Source organism: Toxorhynchites rutilus, chromosome 2 (genome assembly GCF_029784135.1).
Source record: "Toxorhynchites rutilus septentrionalis strain SRP chromosome 2, ASM2978413v1, whole genome shotgun sequence".
Lineage (NCBI taxonomy): Eukaryota > Metazoa > Arthropoda > Insecta > Diptera > Culicidae > Toxorhynchites > Toxorhynchites rutilus.
The window spans coordinates 243377978-243397034 of NC_073745.1; the positions used below are offsets into that span (position 1 = coordinate 243377978).

The following is a 19057-nucleotide window of genomic DNA, read 5'->3' on the forward strand; positions in this document are numbered from 1 at the left end:
CGCAAGGATTCTCATCATGGCTGTCTCCACAATCTGCGCAACGTTTTTTATGACCGAGTTGCATACATTTGTTGCATTTCATTACCCGGGGTACAAACAACCGAACAGGTAAACGAAGTGCACCTATTGCAACGTAGTTTGGAAGGGCGGAACCCTCAAAAGTCACACGAAAAGAGTTTGTCCGATTGAGAACCCTTTTGTCATTTTTGTAGTTTTGTGACACAGATTTCAGTCGATCGCATGCAAGAATCTTCACAGTTTTTAGTGAAGAGTTCTTGAAGCGACCGACACCATCGATAATCTCTTTTCGAGTCAAACCCTTTTCGGTTATTACGCCGTCTATTTCTACGTTGCAACAGGGCACGTATACGCGATACTCAATCGCAAAGAGGTCGCAGCGCGTGATTTCGTTCGCTTGGGTCCTGCTTGAGACGACAACTCGTAGTTTGTCTGGCCCCATCCGTGTAATCTCGGTAACTGCAGAAAACTTCTGAGTAAGTTCCTTCGAGATACGAATGACATTGAGAGGTTTAGATTTTCGTCTAAAGTATACAATGAATGGGCCTTTGGAGTCTTCATGGTATTCTTTTGGACGAAAATCTTGTTTTTCGTCAATGTCCTTATCTTCGGAACTTCCAACTTCATATACAGAAGTTTCTTCCTCAACTTCAGCTTCATCTTCCTGCTCTTCAGGAGGAGGATCGGTATCGGAAATATTCAATGGCGTTGATGGGGGATCCTTCCCGCCCTCAGCCATATAAAAAAAATCGGTCAACTGTTCGATATGAACAGAATATAATGATTCAAAATAAATAAATGAGTGAAAATAAAATATTTTTTTATAAGGTTATGATTTATTTTATGTCAAATAAAATGCTAAAATGAAAAAAATTTCCAATAAAAGTTCAACGGTATATAAGAAATAATGATCACCCCTAATGCCAACGTTTGCCAATTTGGTTAACACAAAGTTGAACAATGGTGTAAATCGTGCACAGAAGGTAGAAGGAATGATAGGGAAACAAAAGAAAAATAAATTTCTACTTGCCGCGGCTGTGTGGCGTGTGTGATGAATGTGTCTGATTTGAATCCTCAGCGCGCACCACTTTAAATTTCGCTACACTCGCAAGCGCAACCGATGAAAAAGCACACTATTATTCGATGTGAAAAAAACACCTCTGTTGGATCGATTAATAACTTGTCCGATCTGCTTGCGAGTTGTCGAACCAATTGATGTTTTTTTAACATGTATTCAATTTTTCCTTTCTCATTCAAGTTAAATCGAGTGACATCCGTCTTCAAGCTTCCGATTCATTCTCCATATCGATCATCAAGAGCAATTGCTCGAATCAAAACTCCCGCTAGTTGAGATTGATTCGTTCAAATCAAACAACTACTCAACGTCAGCACTAATAAATCGAATTTCAAATAGGGAGTCCAATTCCGAGTCGGTGCGAGAAAAGACGTTCATGAGAAAACTTCTTGAGCCGAACCGTAGTTCAAGTTTCATGAAGCGGAAGTTATTTTTCAAATAACTAAATGTCACTCGGTTTAAACTTCTGCGAGTACAATTCAAAATTAGCTTTGGTACGGCTTTCATGCTTGCTGCGAAACGCAATCAAATGGAATCGCATAGTCGCTCCAGCGATAAAGATCACAAAAGGATGCATACAAAACTGGCAATAATTTTAAATAATCTGTATAAATTACGATGTTGTCCATCCAGTGTACCATCCTAGAACGATTGCATCCGTCATACCGAAAACGGGTTATGGTCGCATTGATCGAGAGTGCTCGAAATGCCGGATCTACTTTTGTGTTCGTAGGTCAACATCGATAACGTTAATTCAACCGAAAACAGATCCAACTAAATCACCCAAATAGACACAGAAGCACGAAAAGTTGACCTGTTTCAGCGTTTCGCCGAATATCGTCGTATTCTGCGACAAAAAAAAGGCTGTGATTGCTTTCGTGATAAGGTTGACTTAATCAACGTCGAAAGACTAAATTGTGAAAGGACCGAACCATTCGTTGATTAGGTTTTTTTAACGTGGTCAAGATGAAAGGCCCACAGTCTGTCCAGTCCATAATGAACCCTTCCAATGGATAGAACAAATAATATAAACACCACGAAGTAATTAATTACGACTGTAGCCCAAACTCACTGTCACAACGTCATTTGGCAGAGCTCCCATCGATCGGTGGTCAGAACTACTGCCCTGGCACTTAATGACCCGGCTGTTATTTAGGTCATGTGTAGAAATAACAAATGGCATCCGGCTGATTACTGTTCGGGGGAAATCAGGAGGGAGCAAATTCATTACCACATTATGTTCGATTATAAATTAATAATAAATAAGCGTCAATTAATAAAATTAATTCGTTCCCACTGTTTCCCCCGTTTGATGACATGCCTTCATGTTTCAGTCTCACTCGTTCCGACGTTTGAGTCCTTTGCCTTTGCCCACAAAGCGCACACAGGATATTATGGGCAATAATCATAATTTTGTCGTTCTCACCCCGTATATACATAAAACGTCTCAACACTTCCCTTCCCAGCATACATCCGATCCGGAGTAGTATTTATTCGTCGCTCGTTAAAACAAATATAACTCATTTCTTGTTGCTCCCCTTGCTTACGCTTATAAATCCTGTGCATAGGAGTTGACAGAATTCGAAGTATTTTTAATGGCACTATCCAGAAACTGATACTGGACCAAAAAGTGTTGCCAGTCGAACTGGGGCACTCGAACAATTTCAGTACATCGGATGAGTATATGTGTATATGTGTTATATGTGTTTCTCATCCGGTATTTTATAGAGTGTCTCTCATGAATAGCAAATCCCGACGATACTCCAATTCTATATCATATCTTACCAATAAATATGCCAACTCTGTCGACAAGCTACGCTGCAACACTCCCTTGACATAATTTCCAGCGGTTAAGTCTTTATGGTTTTGTCTTGTTATTGTTTCATATTCATTGCCCCCTCCCATCCGAGCAGAACCATTTTGCTAAGTCAGTCGGCCATAAAATTTTATGGCCATTCATTTGTCCCCGTGCATCCTAACCAAACCAAAGGCGCCATCGTCCCTGAATGAGAAAGATCCAGAGAAAGAGAAGTGCGACGCGTAAACAAGGACTTCCACAAAGGGCTCGGCCAGGAACTAAATTACTTTATTGGCTCTCGCCCCAATCCTCCGGTCTGGGCCCTTTAATCTCTCTCCACGTTATATTTTTCTCATGCAAGCGAGTAACATTTTTTTGTGTGTGATTTTAATGAATTCCACTACTAGAGAGATCAAAGCCGTTATAGCAATAGAAGGCGGAAGGAGTGTGAGAACGAGAAAGGCAGTAAACGGATCCATAGCGGATATAGCATAATCTTTTTTATTTGCTTTCTCACTTCCTTTGACCACCTGCGGTTACACGTCGGCGTTCGCATAATCTCCGAGCTACTTTATTAACTGACACTTTATTTTTTTTTCTTCTTTCGCATGCTCCAACAGGAAGTGGACTCATTCGAGCTGGCCGCTTATCTTAGGGACGGCTATCGGTTAGCACAGCCCGTCAATTGTCCGGATGAATTGTAAGTGAAATTGAACTACGTTTTTATTGTTTCTGAAAATTAGATTGTTGATCATAACAATACAGGAATTATCGATTCGTGGTTCTTTTTTTTCGGAAACCAACCAAAATGTGAAGCACTTTTTTCTTACCGTGCACTCAATGATACGTTTAGAAAATCTATAAAAAATAAAGTGAAAAATATGAGCGTACAATGTTTTTATTCTACAAACTTTTAGCTTTTGAATTCATTAATTTATAACTAATACGAAACTTTTAATTTCACATTTTTGATTTAGCTAAAACTTCGTCAACTTATACGGCACTAGGTACAATGCCATTTTACGGTATTAGTTTTTTAAATACGATCACGAACAATTTTGGAAAAAGGCTTATGAAAAAATGGTACCATTTCAGAAAATAAACTATAACGGTAAAATGATAGGATATAGTAATAAAATTTAAAAATGGAATATCTCAGAAACTACATATTGTCTCCAACAAATAGTAGAAATTTTATCCAGGGCAAATGGAAAATGTTCTTTATGGCATTTTAATATTGGCAGATTTCTTTTACGAAAATAACTCAATATAACTCAATATAACTCAAAAACTATAATACCTACACATTTTTGGCCAAATGATGAAATGTACAGAATTATTCAAATTTTAATAAAAAAAATACCAAAAAAGTTTTTTTTTTCAAATAATACTAAAAAAATTGGAAATTGAAATTCAGTTTTCTCTAAAACGTTTTGTTTTTAAAATTATAAAAAAAATTGTATGAATAATCCTTACAATTTCTAACAAGTTCATTCAAAAAAATATCAAACAGTTTAAAAAAAGTAAATTGAAAAAAATATATTGAAAATTTTTTGAAATTTATTTTTATCAAAAATATGTTTTTTAAAATTCTGAAAAAAAGTGACCATTGTCCATAAAATAGGCCCATAAAATTACCAACAAGTCATCCATACATCCTAAAGAGGGTTCAGTTACAGGGAAAAATTTTCGCTAACAACAACTTTTATGAATGTTTTATCTCGAAGTTTTTTAGTGTGTAGATTATCGCAATCGACATATTCTGCTTTTCTATTTTTTAATATTTAAAACACGTGAAGAACACGTCCAATGCGAGAATTTACACATTCATATTTTACGAGTAATATATTGTTTTTTCAGGAGTCAGGAGACCTTGTCGAATACACCATATCGCTATCTTGATTATAAACAAAATCTGGATTAGTTGTATTTTTGTCAAAGAAAACAAATCGAAAGGATTATTCATACAATTTTTTGAGAGTTTTAAAAAATACTTTTTAGCCTCGATTTCCTGTACTCCCTGTACTTGGGTAATTTTTCGGTTTTCAAAAAACTCAAGTTTAAACGTCTGCGACACTAGTAAATAAAGTTCGATTGAGGTAATATTTTGCATTTGTCATAAGGGTTTTGTCAGCGATTCAAACCTGTGTGCGGTTGTCTGTGTGATCGCTGTCGAATATGAATTTGCGGGACGCCACAGGTTCAAGATTGAATTTGAAAGCATTGAAAGGCCTCTTTCATTTCGACCGGCGAAAAGAACGGATCTTAATAGATTTTTAAGACAGTGAAAAACAATAGAAAGTTACACCGTAGGAAGTGGACAATAGGTGACAGAAATTTTAAATTATTCTACATTAACGTTACTGAAATTTTAATTCAAAATTTAGATCGTTAGGCGTCGTGCACAAATTACGTAACGCTAAAAATCCGGATTTTGGACCCCCTCCCTCCCCCCTACGTAACGCAATTTCCTATCTCTAATACACAGAAAGTAACGCAACCTCGACCCCCCTCCCCCCCTTATCGCGTTACGTAGATTGTGCACGCGAGAACAACAATGAATTTCAGGACCACCAAACCTTTCACAAAGGAGTTATTACAAGTTATCACGAGTTATTACAATTTTCGATTTAACACGGTTTTTTTTACGCGTTTTTTTTATGAGGCCCCCGCGTAAAAAAAATCTGGGTGCATAAGGGAAGGGTAGAAGATACAAAATTCCCCTAGAGGCGAATGAACTGCAAAGTTTAAAGCATCTCAAAAACAAAGAATGGAATACAAAATTCAGTCGCAATTTAGCCAGTAATGAGCTAACGTGGTGTGTTGACGTTGAGAGTTTATTTGGGTATGTTATTACTGTGCCGATCAGTGAAAGCTTTCTGAACAATGTTTCGTTGAAGATGGCAATTAGCTGTTATTCTCAGAAGATTCGTCTCAGGATATTTTTGTAAAATGATTTTGATTTTAATGATTCTTGTCGGTCTGTTTACGTTTCGAGAACACCTAAATGGTCTGACCTGAACATCGGGTCTAAAAAGGTTTCAATGAGATAATTTTGATGTTCTTCTAAGTAGTTAAAACGAGCTCTCCAGCATTTAAATATGTTCTCATACGAAGTAAGTTCGGTGCTCTTTGTACAGTCTCGTGCTTATCCTTATAAGGTATACAATTTTTGATGCAGCAACATGCAAAAATACCTCAACTATATAAAAGCCCAACGCACTTCTCCATCAAGCCTAAAAGTTGTTGAGTCTTCAAATTAGTAAATGCGTCGCCGATCATAATAATTTCGATTTCAGCCTTCCATCCCTGAAAACAGTTCAAAGTTTGTTCTCAATCTCAATGAAAATAATTTATTGCTGATTGCATGTAAATCTCATTCTTACTCGGCCATTATTCGAATTATCTCAACACACTCACAAGAATCTATTTATAATAATATAAAACCATTATCAAAATAAAACAGTTTTAAATTCGTTGTAGAAAACATGATAAATTCCCAGCAAGCATTAAATCGTATAACTTTGCACATGATAAGTTACATATAATTTCGTATCAAATCACAATCGCATAAAATATGAATCAAAATATCGATCATATATATCTAAAATCGCATAAAATGCAAAAACACGATTTTCCATGTCATCTATGGATTGAGTGGTAACGTTGTCGTATCAAATCGCATATCAGTCCAAAAAGCATCGCATATCGTTATATACGGCTTTATATGCGTACAAAATATGGCATATACGTATATCGCCTCCACTTTTGTGTGTATATGCAAGTTATCTGCATCATATATCATTCAAATGTGTCTTGGTTGTATGTATATCGCCTCCAATTATAGCTATTCATACGACTTAATGTTTGATGGGTTATTAAATAGGATTTTTTTTAATTAGCAATAATCGCACCTCGGTATAACCTCATTGGATACGATATCGCCACTGCGCAAAGCTAAATTGGATACTTGTTCTAAACGAGAAATTTGATATTCGTTCAAAATTTTTATTTAAAAATGAGTTATGAGTAATTCAACATTTTATTAGCACCATGTCAAATGCCGTTCCTCTCAATTTTGTATTTGCTAATAAAGAGCCGAAGCTGGCCGGGTATCCGGTATCCGGCCAAACCACTATCCGTTTCATCACTATTCAAGAGTGAGTTCGGACTTATTAGTGGCTTTTTCCAGTCGATCATTTAATTCTCGTGAATTTGAGCATTGTTTCCAAATTAAACATGACGTCGGAGTGCAGCGTATTTCAAGTCGGATGTATACGGAAACCAGTTCTGGCGTGTGCTTTATTGGGAATTTTTTCGAGCGGGTTCTCAGTGCTGTCGGTGGTGCTTTTCGCGCCAGACGTATTTCGTGCTAATCTGAAGAGAAATATATTGCAACATAAGCACCGCCCATCATTCTAATTCATTCACAAGTTAGCTTCCGTTTGTGTTAGGTGAAAAAAAACTGAATAAATTTCTCATCTAATTGTATATGGAATGCTATATACTTTTTTCTATTTTCTTATGACATTCTCAAAAGCTCCAGATAAAAATTGTAAAAATACTGGAAGTGCGTCTTAGTATGGAATATCGAGAAATATCGCCAAAAAATAGTTTCACCTAAAATTCGTTTTTCGTTTTGTGCAGATAAACCTGTTTTTGTGCAAGGAATAGGGATCGCACAAAAATCATATAAAAATCGTACAAAACTTCACAAATAGTCTTAAAAAATAAATTTCGCCACACAGTTTAACAGGGTAGGGGCCGCATAAAAAATGGTCCTCCGAGCAAATAACTCAAATCCACACCGTTCATCGTGCGACTTCCTTTGGAGTTCCTGTTGTACATTTAGACATATGCTGTTAACTGCATGTCGAAAAGTGTTGCCTTCAGAAACCATGTCCTGCACAATATATTGCATCTCATGGAAAATGGGAACGGGGATCGAAGAGTTCAGAGATATTTGAGATAGATAACAGTTTTGATATCCGAATCAAGCATTTTCAAAAATATTTCGAGTTTACTGGCAGAACCCTATTGAGAGATCAATAAATGCAATGAACACGCTCATTAACCCTTTACTGCAATCTTTACTGAACTAACAGAATCACTTACTGCAATAGGTCTGGGGCAGGTGAATTCGCTATCGAGCATAGATAGGAATTTGCTTGGTTCGTAGCTGATTCATGTTTTCACTAATGATTATTTGACATTTTTCGCGAGAATGTTCCACTTAGAAGTAGGCTCACGTACCAAAACTTCAAGCTTCCGTGGTGGACTGCTTCGAGACTGTGTGGAGTGTCCAAAGTTCCAAATATATTCGTATCTATCTCGACTCTAAATGGGGAAATCATATCGAGTATCTTTAAGAAAAATACAGAAAATCAACTCCCTCAAGACAACAACCTGTATACGGTTGTGTACCATCCCACTGTGAAGGGTCCGAAATCTTCGAAGGTGAAAAATGAAGACCGACTCTACTCTCAGTAGCTTCGCTTCGACTAGAACTGCTTCGGCAGTCGCCCACAACAAAAAGTGACTTGACTAGAAAATGAATTGACTAGTGTTGACTAGCGAGGATGACTGGTGAACTAGTCCAGTCAATTGTTATTTTAACTGCTTCGACTAATGAATACAAATCTGCCTCTTCATTCAACTGACTTCAATACACACTTCTGCTCCCCTAGGAACGAAATTTATACCCGCGTACGCAATCTTAGTTTTACGTCCATATAAAGAGGAACGAAAACATGATTTATGATGCAAAAAAGATCAGATCAGATAATTTTGATGTTTGAAGTTACCTCATCAATGGACGGTTTATTGTCTATTCATCGTGAACTCAAACCAACGAACTTAGACATTTATCAAGTATGCTATAAAGGTCCTAGCGTTAGTATTAGCGTGCGAAACAGCGTACACACTCTGCACACTATTTTATACGTGTGAGTAATTTTCGTGTACGATACAAAAGAATCTAGTTCACCTGTAGCGTATGTCAAACCACGTTGAACTCCAACATCGATGCATACACACGCACATGGGAAAGAGAAAGAGAGGAACGAATTCGTTTTGGTGAAGTCACTTCAAAATGCATTGAGCACAATTTGACTTGGAAGAATGAAATGATATAGTCGAGTCGGTAGAGGGAGACAGCGACTAAACGCCGGACTGACTGTTTAGTCCAGTGATTTTCAACCGGTGGGGAATTTGGTCATTAAAAGGGGGAATTGTACAAGGGAATATTGGATATTTAAGATCGTAAGACGTCTTTCGGCAAATTATTAGAGGTGCAATAAATCTTAGGAAGGAATTCCCGCTCTACGCGCACTGGCAAACGATGGTTGCTCAACAATTTCTCAAACGAAAAATGGGTGTTGTGAGAAAGGATGAGGCAAACGCAAAAATTATGTAGACTGATTTAATGCAACATATATTTTGTCCATTGGAAATGGAATACAAATGATATCACAATACAAGCAATGTATTTTGTATTATACAACTTTTTGCTGAATATTGTGCCTCCAACGTAACGCTCTCGTTTTCGAAGCCCCAAAATATTTATTTATTCATTCATTCAGAATTGATTCAGATTAACTAAAAACAAATTATCACTAAATCAACGATAGTCTTACGCCTCCCTTGCGGTTATACCACAGATATAACCCACTTCCTGTTTTTACAATAAGTTAAACTTGGAATATATTTTCCTTATATCAAAGAACAAATTTGGTAATGGAATACAGAATGGAATTTTATGAACTCGTTCGAAACATTTCAGATCAATCGAAATACAGGATAGGGGTGGAGGTGTGTTTTTCGACAACGTTCTCAAGCATTACAATTTTGGCGGAAATTGTTCAGGCGCAGGTACCATACTGACTTGTCAAACTTTGTATACCTTTTTTGTAATCAGATGTATGTATAAAACAAATTTGTTGCGAATATAACTTGAAAACCGTTAGTATTCTTACATTACTTTACTGATATGATACAGACTTTCTTACAAAAACATTGATAGGGATGAAGCACCGGGATCAATTTTTGTAAAAGGGGGGAATTGAACAAAAAATGTTGAAAACCACTGGTTTAGTCGTTTTGGTGGAGAAACTGCGTGAAGAAGACAAAAGTCATTACTAACTGAATACGGATATAGTCAGTCAGATAGTCAGCTGACTATCCTCAGTTAAATATGACTATGCAGAGCTCTGCCACTGTGAGAGTTCACATATGAAAATTGAAGGCTGATTCAAATTGTTTAGAATTAGAAACGTCGAGAGCTATAAGAACGTGCGAATAGTTCTTCACACTTTTTGCATGTTGTATATTCCGGGTATTCGTTCTCATCGTAACAATATATTTATGAAGTAAAACTTTTAGTCTTGACAATGTTAACGGTTCAAGCAGTGAAACAGTTGCACAGACTTTTCTAGTTGCAAAAATCTGGTGCACAATCCAAAACAGAAAGAGCTAAAATCGTCAAACGACAAGTTGCAAATGTTTCTTTTGTACAGTTGCTCGAAAAAAGTGAAACACGTTCACTTCGAAACTACCCAGAATTCATCGCTAGAAACCTCTATTTAAATTCAAATGAAACAAACCCAAAATAGTGGCAGCCTTTGCGTACAACTAATTTGTTGCCCGAATTCTTGCCATCATTTCATTCCCAGCAATTATCCCCACCCATCAGCATAGCTATGTTGTCGTCGTCTGTGTGGCAGATAAGGGGGGAATCAGACTGATATGTTGCTATTTATTCATTCACCACCATCAATTGGCCACTCCAAGTTCCCAACAAGAACTGCTTCGCACGGGAATGAAGATGGGCGCAAAGAGTTTTAACAACGAGCGACGAGCAGACCGGTTCAGCGTCAAGCCCATAAACAAAAAGCTGAGTGTTTAGAAAAAGAAGTTCAGTTCGGTATGCGGCTTGGAGGCTGACGATGTCGACGGAACGGCATTTTCTGGAGTCCTATGCGACGACAACATTCCACGCCCTGTCGTCAACTCTTTTGTGAGCCTTTGCTTCTTTATTCAAGTTGTTGAATATTTTGCGATAACGATAATTTGAATTTTCACGTCCAGAGAATTAATCCTACTCGAACTTGAATGCTCTTTTTATGTATTGCCTTGCTCCAACAGAAATTTCGTCCCTATTTTTTCGTTATTGCTAATTAGATGCGAAGTAAATTTTTTTTTAAGTTTTTTTGCGCTCTTTTGCTGTCTCCATCAGTCTATTTTATTTCATGCTCTGTTGTGTATCGCACTCATCCAGCTGCATCAATGCCATTCTCTAATGGCGGAAATTAAATTATATATGTAGAACGTTTCAGCGTTCCTGAATTATACAGTCGCTTTGGTATGCCAAACGCACTCTCCCGAAGTAACGAGTTTAGGAAAAGGGTAGCAGCGACAATATGTAAATGTGCAATAAAAGCATCCGAGCAAGGAATCGCAATTGCGAGAGGTGGGAAGCTCAATTTGGCGTTTATTCGAACATAAAACGAAATTTTAAACTCAACATAGACAGGGTGTGACCACAGCTCGCTATGGAAGGGGGTCAGTATATTTTTTATTGCCATTGTATTGCTAGTAAATATTTTTGTTGCAACTTTCAGCTTCACTTTTCTCACTTACGCTTTCATTGTAATCAGGATAACGGGGCCAACTCGGTAGTGGCACAGTCGGAAGCAATATTGTACACGAATGGGACGCTGGAGAGCAGCGTTTCGGTGATGAACCGAAGAGGGCACTCCAGCAGAGTACCACTGGAATTGAAATGAAAAACGACGGAAAAAGTATGCCCAGGAAGGAAGGCAGCAAATTACCGTGGAAATTATGGCACTGAAGAGAACAATGGTTTTTGCTTTGATACCCACCCACCCACGCTGAATTTCTATTTTATTCTATACTCGCTCTTCCTGTTTTGACATTATTGCCAGGTTTTTGTTGCTCTTTGAAGTTGCACGCCGTTTATGCCGTGCCGCTTGTTATAAGGCCGAAAGTGTTTTACGATGGGAAATAAAGTTATGATTCCATTTGCTTTGATTAAAGTTGTCATGCTCTTCACTCTTTGCTCTTTCCCCTGGCAGGCCTAAGTGGGGAAAGTTTGAGAGGCATTGGAAGCAATTGGATTGCCTGGAAAGCATCGCGGCTGTTTGACTGTCGTAACATAAATCAGGAGAGTCTCGGAGGAGGCTAATGTTTGATGTTTGTGGTTAAACTTAACAAATTTATTACTGGTGTGATTGAGCAGCACTGTATGGAAGGTAGCGAACTGCTCTTAGTGTAGTTTCAATTACATTGCTAGCTGTATGTGCATAAATGTAGAAGGTTTTGGATTATTTTTGTGCTATGTTGGCGGATACCAATGATTCACAGGAGACTGGAGGATACGGGATTTCGAGACCTAAAAGTAGCTTTTCAATAAAATTCATACACCATTTGCATTTTAGCATGTTCCAGTTCCATTTGAACTATTGTAGCCTGAATATCTTTAATCTATAGAAAACTATCTAAGAACGAGTGAATACAGCATAAGGAACTAATTTTGAATAAGTTATAAAACCATCATTTAGATTTTATTCATATTTGGTATGTGAGAACTCAAGTTTATTGCCGTGATTTCGAATACATATCCAGAATGGAGTGATATCAGATACTAGCAGCATGATTGCATTGTTAACGTAGGACAAAATTTAAAAATGAATTCTTTAGTACAAATATTTGGTAGCACTGATAAGGGTCGATGAATGAATGCTTGCGCTTAGGGACGCGAGTGAGTGGCAAAGCAATAGAAAGGCAATTTGAGTAAATTGGCAAATAAACTCTCAACATTAACCCGTACTGTTGACTACCCACTTTTCAGAGCCAAACTGAAAATCCGAACCAAATCGGCAGGTTGGTGGCGCCGACGACAGCAATTGTTGCGGAACAAAATCCTCAATTTTCATCGAAGAACACACTATGGTAAAATTCCTTCTTTAGATAAGGTTTGAAATACGTTGCACTTTGATGCCCTTCTAACCCAAAAAGAATGCTCGAATTTACCAAAATTAAATCATCGTTCAGGAAAAGTACCCAATAACTTCGAATTGCGTAGCACCACGTCTATCATTTTTGTTAGGGTGCGTAGACATTTTCGCTACTTAAAAAAAGATCCATGTTACCCAATTGCAATCTTTTCATATTAGGCTATATAGGAGTTCTTCAAATGGAAACAGCCCGGCAGAAAATCTTTTTGAGTACAGAGCGAACACGTTTAAAAACAGTCTCCGATTTATTTTCACTGTATATACTGCCGCTCTACGCATAGTTGTCCCATGTAACTTTTTGAAAATTTTCACTTTTCTCCATAAAACGATGTTTTTTATGCAAAATCTTCCGGAAAAACACTTGTTTGTTCCCAGATTTAAAAAAAACAGTTTCAAGCTCAATTGTCCCATGTTGATATTCTAGGCATAACTGTCCCACCATATATTTTTTGTAGATCCATAATAAATTAATCGGTTCAAGTACAAGAATTTCATATCATGCTTTCAGCAGGGCTTATGCGCGCAAGTAAAAAAAATAAAACAAATTAAAAAAAGTTTAACGGAACACGTGTTCACCCTGTTAACGAATGCCTAATATCAATGAGATTTATGTTCTGCCAAGGTGTTGCACAGATTACTCACTGCGCTCACACCACTATACGATTCACAAGTGATTATTTATTTATCCTATCATACTGCGGTTTTACACATAGTTTCCACATGTAACTATTTGACAAATTTCGCTTCTCATCATAAAACGATGTTTTTATGCATAATCATTTGGAAAAACACAAAAAAACTGATGTTTGCTCCCAGTCTTTCAGAAAACAACATCAAGTTCAATTGTCCCATGTTGATATTCTAGGCATAATTGTCCTACCATAAATTTTCAAACCCGTAACCAAGCTTCATTGATTCAGTGAGTCACATTTCACCAAACAATAGTTTACTGCTTATAAAAAAATCCGATGTATTGCTGAATTGAAATGATTAACCCTCTACAACCCAAGCCCGCCTTTAGACGAGCTTCACGGATTCTCTTTTCAAATTATTCAGACATTATTTTCAATGTTCACCCCCACTAGAACGTCTTTAGAATATTTTCATCTATCACACATTCACATTGGTTTTATACCGGCAGCTCTCTGCTAGTAGTATTTTATGTTGAAAGTCGGAAATTCGAGATAAAAGTGGAATTGGTTTTTTAGATACATAAAAAAGTTGGGTCTTAGAAAGTAAAACCTTCTGGTAGACAAATATGACAGAAAACCTTGATTGCGTTTTTCTAAGTTGCTGATTTCGGAACATGGGACGACTATGCGTAGAACGGCAGTATTATCGAAACATTTTTTTTCATTTGTTTATATATATATATATATATATATTATGTGTTTTGAATATAAAAGAATTTAATTTTTGATTCACCCCTTTAAAGTCAGAATACACCTATCTACCTATCTACAAAAAAAAATTATCTAGAATCTCTGAGGATGTGATAGATGATCATATTTGATAGAAAAAAATCCTTCTACGCATACCCATTTGAATTATGTCAAACTTTAGTACAGGAAAAAGTTTTTTTTTTATAAATTCGTTTATTTTTACAGGCTCAGTTACATAAGTTTAAAGGAGCCGAAATCTTGAATATATTTTTAAAACTATATATATGAACAATTTTCTTAAATCTATGGTTAGTAATGTGGGAAACTGATTACTCGCGGTGGACTCGAGATTAAAAGGGTGACATATTTTTCTCAGGAAAAGGATGGGGTATAAGGAAATTATTACAATGTTGATAATCACACACACTCAATTCTTAAATCTATTCGTACATCTGTTGTGAATTTACATTTCATTCTCCTGTTTATAGCAAGCGGACCAATTACTCACAAAGGAAGAAATGGAGGGTATAAGGATATTAGGATAATCACACACGAACATCGATAGATTTAAGGAAAACATATATTTGGGACATGTAATCAAGGTCTAACCGAGCCAACACATCTCTCACCGGCACATTGGGCTGCCTTCCTCTAGCCCGAAGGGAGTTCTCTAAATTCGATCTGGCAACAAGATATACCTCACACGACCAAACAACGTGTTCGATGCTGCCTTCCTCTAGCCCGAAGGGAGTTCTCTAAATTCGATCTGGCAACAAGATACACCTCACACGACCAAACAACGTGTTCGATGTCGTGGTAACCTCGGCCACAAACGCAGATATTGCTGCCGGCCAGATTGAAACGAAAGAGTAGCGCGTCTAACGAACAGTGATTGGACATGAGTCGGGAGAAGGTGCGAATAAAGTCCCGACTCAAGTCCAGACTTTTGAACCATGGTTTGAGGCTAACCTTAGGGATAATCGAGTGAAGCCACCGGCCCAATTCATCTTCGTTCCATTTGCGTTGCCAGTTAACGATGGTATTTTTACGGACTAAAGAGTAAAATTCATTGAAGGCGATTTGACGCTGATAAATATCGCCTTCAACAGGAAAAAGTTGTGAAACATATAAATTAGTAGATTTAAATAACCTTTTGGAAGTGAAAAACTTAAAACATAGTGGTTTTGAAGGGGTTATTGTTGGTTACAATCCAAAAATTCATAATGAGCTTGATTGTTTTCATCAACCAAATAAAAGCTCTCAAACCCTTCTACAATTTGTTTTTTGACACCAAACTATGAAAAACTAACTCAATCTAAAATTTCAAAAACTAAAAACCATTTGTTTTGCAGAGTAATATTTTTCAAGGAAAACTAACTCATAAGCTTTAATTTGTTATGTCGATCAGCTGAATTGGTCCAGTAGTTCAAAAGTTATGAAATTTTGTAGTGGAAAAAAGAGAGAAAAATGAATAAATTTGAAAAATCTCATCATATCGAGAAATGTTATGTAAAGAATCCTCAGCTTTTAAGAAAAATATTTAAAAAATATAGTCCAAAGCCACGAAAACAAAAAAATGAATACAATACAATCAATAATAACGGGAAAAACATATAAATATTCTGCAACTGAAGTATTTTTCCTAAAATGACGAGGTGATTGTAGTTCAAAAGTTATGTTTTTTTAAGGATAGGAAAAGGAGGGAAAAATTGAGATTCCGAACTATCAGTTAACTTTGATAAACCATAACTTAAATAAAAGAACACATCTCTGATTTTGAGATATTTAATGTAAAACATCCTCAGCTTAGCTTTCTAGGAAAAATAAAAAATAAAGGAAAATAAAGAGACAAAGAAAAGTAATTTTAGGAAAAAAGGGATTTTTCGGACCACCCTTAAACGGAAATGGTCACCCTAACGATAATGAACAAATCTATCAAATCTATATATATATATATATATATATATATATATATATATATATATATATATATATATATATATATATATATATATATATATATATATATATATATTTTCGGTTTTGAGTTTTGATTTTTCAAAATTAACCGATGGTTCGAAAAATAATGTTTTTCCTCTTTTTTCCAACACAAAAATTCATAACTTTTGATCTACTGAAGCGACTTAGATGATCGACCCATAAAATTAAAGCCAAGTACTCTTTTTTTGAAAATATTAGACTTGCGAAAAAAATTGACTTTCATTTCGTAACTATTGATTGTATTAGTTTTTTATAGTTTACATAGTTTCGGGACAAAGGATGCTATATTTTTTATATTTTTTCTTGAAAGCAGAGGTTTACATAACATATCCAAAAATCAGAGATATGTTATTTTTCGTTTTTAAGTTATGATTTTTCAAAGTTTACATGTTTTCAGTTTTCGTTCAATATTTCTATGCGACTAGAGTGGATGTATGCGACTAGAATTCAGTTAATTGGCAAATGTGTCATTTTTTCAAAAAAGAATGGCTAATTGGCTTTAATTTGATCTATAAATCATCTGAAGCGGTCCAGTAATTCAAAAGTAATAAATTTTTGAGAAAAAAAAGCCATTTTTGGAAAGAAAGTGAAAAATTATTTTTTGGACTTTGAAAAATCATAACTTAAAACCAAAAAAACGCCTCGCTGGTTTCGAGATATTCTATGCAAAAAAATTCTAGGTATTTTTAACAAAAAATTCTTTCCAAAAAAAATATAGCACCTTTGGTCCCGAGACCATGAAAACTATAAAAAACAAATACAAAAAATAATAACGAAATCAAAATTCAAATTTTGTGCAACTCTGGTATTTTTTCAAAAAAGATTAGCTAATTGGTTTTAATTTGATATGTCGGCTAAGTAGTTCAAAAGTTATGAATTTTTGGAAAAAGAGGAAAAAGTTGATTTTTCGGGCAACCTTACATGGAAATGGTCACCCTTCTGAAAAAATTTAAAAATACGAGTCTAATGTTTTGCGATAAATAACAAAACTACCAATTTTCACGAAAATCTGAGAACCACTATATCGGTTTGGCATGGAATGGCTGTATACAGGGTAACTTCGATATAACGTATATTTTACTTTCAAAATTGTACGTTGTATCGAATTGTACGTTATATCGAAGCATAACTCAGAAACGTAGCTTATATTACTTTATTGTGTGGCTGTTTGAGTAAGGTTAATGAATAAATTCATCTTCAAGTCCAAGCCAACCTTTCTCATGATGTCTCCCGCACGTGAAACAAACGTTGCATTTGATTTGCAGTGGTATGAAAATAGTGTTCAAATATAAATAAGTTACGTCTTGAGCCGGCTACTCGCAACCGAGCTACAGGCAAACTTCTTTTTGTGCGATCTCTTTTTGTGCAATTCCCCATTAGTGTGACTCTTTTTGTGCGGTTTATCATCCAATAGGAGGAGTCCCATACATGCATATAAAATGTCACATTTTATGGCATGGCATTTTATGACATGTTCGTTCGTACGGTTGAATAAAATTTGACTCATTTAGAATCCGGAATCACAAAACAGTTATATGTCGGGATTGGTTTTAAGTGCAAAACATGTTTTAGTATCACAATAAAGATAATTTATTGTTCTTTCAGAAAAAAATAATCAAAAAATTATTCCTTTGGCCTTTGAATATGTGTACGTTATATCTAAGTTCCCCTGTATATATATTAGACTGTCAAAAAAGTCCCGCGGTATTTCCGCAAGGTGTCGTTGTAAGCGCGTAGTTCTAGTTGTATTCATTGTATCGAGTCATACTATAGCTTGTTGGAAAGGTATTTTTGCGCTATAATATAATCCTTGACAGTGTTTTGTTTGGTTAAGTCGTTCGTGAGTTATAGTGTCGCAAATATGGAGCAAAATAAAGAGAAAATCCGACATATTTTACAGTACTACTATGACAAAGGCAAAAATGCATCTCAAGCTGCCAATAAAAGTTGTGCAGTTTATGGACCCGATACAGTTTCCATTTCCACCGCACAACAATGGTTTCAACGTTTTCGTTCTGGTGTAGAGGTCGTCGAAGATGCGCCACGCTCCGGAAGGCCTGTCGTCGAAAATTGCGACAAAATCGCTGAGTTAGCCGAGAAAGACCGGCATAGTAGCAGCCGTAGCATCGGCCAAGAGCTGGGGATAAGTCATCAAACCGTTGTTAACCATTTGAAGAAGCTTGGATTCACAAAGAAGCTCGATGTATGGGTGCCACACACGTTGACGCAAAAATACATCTTTGACCATATCGACGCATGTGAATCGCTGCTGAATCGCAACAAAATCGACCCGTTTCTGAAGCGGATGGTGACTGGCGATGAAAAGTGGGTCACTTACGACAACGTGAAGCGCAAACGGTCGTGGTCGAAGCCCGCTGAAGCGGCTAAGACGGTGGCCAAGCCCTCATTAACGGCCAGGAAGGTTCTGCTATGTGTTTGGTGGGATTGTCAAGGAATAATCTATTATGAGCTGCTTCCCTATGGCCAAACGCTCAATTCGGACCTGTACTGCCAACAACTGGACCGCTTGAAGGTAGCACTCATGAAGAAGAGGCCATCTTTGATAAACAGAGGCCGAATTGTTTTCCATCAGGACAACGTCAGGCCACACACTTCTTTGGTGACGCGCCAGAAGCTCCGGGAGCTCGGATGGGAGGTTCTTTTGCATCCGCCGTATAGTACGGACCTTGCACCAAGTGACTACCACCTGTTTTTGTCCATGGCGAACGAGCTAGGTAGTCAGAAATTA

General features: G+C 36.6%; 1 protein-coding gene and 1 non-coding gene across 2 annotated transcripts in view; one reads left to right on the plus strand and one right to left on the minus strand.

The window, feature by feature from the left end:
- The window catches only part of LOC129765312 (tyrosine-protein kinase Dnt), a 192119-nt gene that overhangs the window by 161559 nt on the left and 11503 nt on the right, over positions 1-19057 (plus strand). Inside the window, exon 11 of the mRNA XM_055765487.1 lies at positions 3512-3591. Coding sequence (XP_055621462.1) covers positions 3512-3591 — 80 coding nt within the window. The remainder of the gene's footprint in view (positions 1-3511; positions 3592-19057) is intronic.
- Positions 6714-6850, minus strand: LOC129772099 (U4 spliceosomal RNA). Its single transcript, XR_008742564.1, has one exon. It is a non-coding gene; the product is annotated as a U4 spliceosomal RNA (small nuclear RNA).